Source organism: Carassius carassius, chromosome 6 (assembly GCF_963082965.1).
Source record: "Carassius carassius chromosome 6, fCarCar2.1, whole genome shotgun sequence".
NCBI lineage: Eukaryota > Metazoa > Chordata > Actinopteri > Cypriniformes > Cyprinidae > Carassius > Carassius carassius.
The window spans coordinates 40,771,756-40,776,755 of record NC_081760.1 but is presented as its reverse complement, the minus strand read 5'-3'; the positions used below and the strand labels follow the sequence as shown (position 1 = coordinate 40,776,755).

General features: G+C 40.9%; 1 protein-coding gene and 1 long non-coding RNA gene across 2 annotated transcripts in view; one reads left to right on the top strand and one right to left on the bottom strand.

Moving 5' to 3' along the window:
* Nucleotides 1-2,102, top strand: part of LOC132142081 (uncharacterized) — a 3,110-nt gene extending 1,008 nt beyond the window's left edge. Inside the window, exons 2-3 of the long non-coding RNA XR_009434023.1 lie at nucleotides 993-1,030; nucleotides 2,034-2,102. This is a non-coding gene — a long non-coding RNA (uncharacterized LOC132142081). The remainder of the gene's footprint in view (nucleotides 1-992; nucleotides 1,031-2,033) is intronic.
* Nucleotides 2,103-2,483: 381 nt separating this feature from the next.
* LOC132142888 (proto-oncogene vav-like) overlaps nucleotides 2,484-5,000 on the bottom strand; it is a 24,084-nt gene continuing 21,567 nt past the window's right edge. Inside the window, exon 28 of the mRNA XM_059553079.1 lies at nucleotides 2,484-2,795. Within this exon, the coding sequence (XP_059409062.1) occupies nucleotides 2,742-2,795 (54 nt within the window). The 3' untranslated portion in view covers nucleotides 2,484-2,741. The remainder of the gene's footprint in view (nucleotides 2,796-5,000) is intronic.

Genomic DNA, 5,000 nt, shown 5'->3' with positions numbered 1-5,000 from the left:
GCTGACGAGCTTTTTGAAGATGCTGATTTCATTTTCCAGCAGGATTTGGCACCTGCCCACACTGCCAAAAGCACCAAAAGTTGGTTAAATGACCATGGTGTTGGTGTGCTTGACTGGCCAGCAAACTCACCAGACCTGAACCCCAGAGAGAAGCTATGGGCTATTGTCAAGAGGAAGATGAGAAACAAGAGACCGAACAATGCAGATGAGCTGAAGATCACTGTCAAAGAAACCTGGGCTTCCAGACCACCTCAGCAGTGCCACAAACTGATCACCTCCACGCCATGCTGAACTGAGGCAGTAATTAAACCAAAAAAGCCCCTACCAAGTATTGAGTACATATACAGTAAATTAACATAACTTCCAGAAGACCAACAATTCACTAAAAGGTTGGGTTTTTTTTGGTCTTATAAAGAATTCTAATTGGCTGAGATAGTGATTTTTTTTTTTTAAATGTGAGTCAAATCATCACAATTAAAAGAACCAAAGACTTAAACTACTTCAGTCTGTGTGCATTGAATTTTTTTTAATACACGAGTTTCACAATTTGAGTTGAATTACTGAAACAAACTTTTCCATGACATTCTGATTTGAGATGCACCTGTATATGAAAGTTGGGGACTCTTATTTTGTAATTCCACATCAGACTAACACTGTGGGAAGGTAAACTCAGTCTAGAACCTTTATTGTTATATATTTTTCAATGTAGAGACGAAGCAAGTGTATATTCTTGCTCTTATTTCGTAATATGAGTATTGGAGGGCTTTTATTTTTGTATTCAGCATCAGAAAGCTACGGACTGTGTGTTGGGGAAAAAAGAGCGCTGCATTCAGATCAGTTCTCTGACTGTTTTACTGTAATACGCAGTTTATGCACGACTCTTGAAATAACTTAGTGGCTGGCTTGACCACAGTCAGATCCTGCAGAGCAGATGAGTGCAGAATACAGCACTGATTGTGATGTGAGCTGTGTGTGTGTGTGTGTGTGTGCAGGTACACCATATTCAAAGACCACGTGTCACTGGGAGACTGTATCCTTCACAAACTCACCTTCAGTACTTCAGCAAAACATGAGCACTGCCTGGAAATAACTCTGAGATCAAGATGAGTTTATTTCTTCATCAGGTTTGTAGAAATGTAGCACTGCATCAGTGTCTCATCAATGGATGCTCTGCAGTGAATGGGTGCCGTCAGAATGAGAGTCTGATAAAAACATCACAATAATCCACAGCACTCCAGTCCATCAGTGAACATCTGGAGAAGACAAAAGATGAAACACATCCAGCATTAAGATGATTTTAACTCAATCCATAATAACACTTCCTCCAGTGAAGAAATGCATCTGCTGTTGTCTCTCACACATTAGTTTAGATCTGTTTAAACGCTGCTTGATCTGTGCAGATTTCTCTCCTGATTCAGACCAGAACACTTTTTCACTGGAGGAAGTGTTATTATGGATTATAGTCTCTATGTATTTGAGTTAAAATCATCTTAATGCTGGATGTGTTTCATCTTTTGTCTTCTCCAGATGTTCACTGATGGACTGGAGTGCTGTGGATTATTGTGATGTTTTTATCAGCTGTTTGGACATTTGGTCCAATTTTCATGCATTTGGTCCATTTTAAAGCTCAAACGTGAAGCTCATATTTGTATAATTTTATTTGGTTTATGCATGTAAAACAATAACTAGGATTGTTCTTTCATGAGAGACCAGAGGCACATGGGAAGGGTATTTAAGACAGGCTGGGAAAACTTACATGACTAAAATCTCACCACCATGTGTTTATAGAGTGAATGTAGAGAGTTCACGTTACCTGAGATTAATAAACGCTGACTGAAGAAGGATTTACCTAACTGAAGCACTTAACAAATGAAACCTTACTGCAAAGTGTTCTATCATGGGTTAGTTAGTGCTTTGTGTTGAGTAAAACTTTCCATAAGTCTGCGACACATTCAATCTGTCCTTTAAGGCTGTTGTTGGAGACTTGTGCATTAATAATAATAATCGTCCAGATCCTTGACTCCAAGCATCAGATGAAATCCACGACGGCATGAACCTCGAGCTCTATTACCAGTAGCACACACACACTACATCACACACACTCACACACACACTTACACAGCAACACATTACATCACACACACACACACATTACATCACACACACACACACACACACACTTACACAGCAACACATTACATCACACACACTCACACAGCAACACATTACATCACACACACACACATTACATCACACACACTCACACAGCAACACATTACATCACACACACACACACATTACATCACACACACACACACAGCAACACATTACATCACACACACACACACAGTTTGTGGAGCAAGTCGGTTTCATCATGTCTCGAGGCATCAGAATATTTGTTCAGTTGAATTGTTTTGATATAATCTGGAAATAAAGTTTACAGTTCTGTACGATCAAGTCTCTGTGTTTGTTGAACAGCACAATGCTTTTAAAACCACTTTAATTAGAATCTGAAGGAAGAACACCCTGATACAACCACTGAAACCCTAATGAGCTCCTCTGAACCCGTCAAACCTAATCTGAGTCACTCCTGGATTAAACCACTGTGAGCTGGAGTCAGTATGAAACGCTGAATCATCCTCTCGTCTGGTGAAGAACGCTCTCTCTCTCTCTCTCTCTGTGTGTGTGTCCGAGCCAGGGACTGATGCTCGACTGAGTGTTTCGCTCTGTGAGTCTGATGCTCAGCAGTAATCTGAGTGCTCCTCCTCCACGTAATTAGAAGGGAAAAGGCCCACCTGCAGGAGAACAACACACTGTTATTACTGAATCACAGAGACAAACATCCACTCAGCATCCTCCACAAGACTCTTATTCAGGAGGCTGTCACATATCAATAAATCCAGCCTCTAGTAAACCATCACATGAAATTCACCACACGAGCGTATGATACTGATTTTTACATTTACATTAATCATTTAGCAGATGCTTTTATCCAAAGCGGCTTACAAATAAGGACAATGGAAGCAATCAAAAACAACAAAAGAGCATTGATATATAAGTGCTATAACAAGTCTCAGTTAGCTTAAACACACTACACGTAGCAAGGGCTTTTAAATAATATAATAAAAAGAAAACAGAATAGAAAAAGAATAGAGCAAGCTAGTGTTAGAGGACTTTTTATATATATATATACACATGTATAATGAAATAATAGAATACAAAAATATTAGAAAGGATGTTAGTTTTTTTTTTAAGAATATAATTAGAATAGTTAGTGTTAAAGTTAGAGGATCAAATAAAGATGGAAGAGATGTGTTTTAAGCCGATTCTTGAAGATGGCTAAGGACTCAGCTGCTCGGATTGAGTTGTGCAGGTCATTCCACCAGGAGGGAACATTTAATTTAAAAGTCCGTAAAAGTGACTTTGTGCTTCTTTGTGATGGCACAATCAAAAGTGACATGACATACAGCTAAGTATGGTGACCCATACTCAGAATTGGTGCTCTGCATTTAACCCATCCAAAGTGCACACACACACACCGTGAACACACACCAGGAGCAGTGGGCATCGTTTATGCTGCAGCACCCGGGGAGCAGTTGGGGGTTCAGTGTCTTGCTCAAGGGCACCTCAGTCGTGTTATTGCCAGCCCAAGATTCGAACCCACAACAATAGGGTTAGGAGTCAAACTCTCTAACCACTAGGCCACGACTTCTCCAAGCGACGTTCACTTGCAGAACGCAAGCTTCTAGAGGGCACATAAGTCTGAAATAATGAATTTAGGTAAAGGGGTGCAGAGCCAGTGGTAGTTTTGTAGGCAAACATTCAATGCCTTGAATTTTATGCGAACAGCTATTGATAAACAGAGGTGTGACGTTTATTCTTTTCAGTTCATTAAAAATTAATCTTGCTGCCGCGTTCTGGATTAATTGTAAAGGTTTGATAGAATTGGCTGGAAGACCTGCCAAGAGAGCATTGCAATAGTCCAGCCTGGACAGAACAAGAGCTTGAACAAGGAGTTGTGCAGCATGTTCCCAAAGAAAGGCTTGATCTTCTTGATGTTGAATAAAGCAAATCTGCAGGATCGGACAGTTTTAGCACTGTGGTCTGAGAAAGTCAGCTGATCATCAATCATAACTCCAAGGCTTCTAGCTGTTTTTGAAGGAGTTATGGTTGATGTGCCTAACTTGATGGTGAAATTGTGATGAAACGATGGGTTTGCTGGAATCACAAGCAGTTCTGTCTTGGCAAGGTTGAGTTGAAGGATCCAGGAAGAAATGTCAGTTAGACAAGCTGAGATGCGAATAGCTACCGTCGGATCATCAGGATGGAATGAGAGGTAGAGTTGAGTGTCATCAGCATAGCAGTGGTATGAAAAGCCATGTTTCTGAATGACAGAACCTAATGATGCCATGTAGACAGAGAAGAGAAGTGGTCCAAGAACTGAGCCCTGAGGCACCCCAGTAGTTAGATGTTGTGACTTGGACTCCTCACCTCTCCAAGATACTTTGAAGGACCCATCTGACAGGTAAGACTCAAATCATTGAAGTGTGGTTCCTGAGATGCCTTTTGCCAGTAGGGTTAATAGGAGGATCTGGTGGTTAACCGTGTCAAAAGCAGCGGACAGATCAAGCAGGATAAGTACTGAAGATTTGGATTCCGCTCTTGCCAGTCTTAGAGCTTCAACAATTGAGAGCAAGGCCGTCTCAGTTGAATGTCCACTTCTGAAGCCAGATTGGTTGCTGTCAAGGAGGTTGTTGTGTGTGAGAAATGTAGAGACTTGGTTGAACACAGCTCGTTCAAGTGTTTTTGCAATGAAAGGAAGAAGTGAAACTGGTCTGTAGTTCTCTAAAAGAGATGGGTTGAGGTTGGGTTTCTTAAGTAGTGGAGTTATACGTGCCTGTCTAAATGATGAGGGAAAAACACCAGTGTGGAGGGATGTGTTGATGATGTGAGTGAGTGCAGGTATAACTGCAGGAGAAATGGCTTGAAGGAGATGAGAT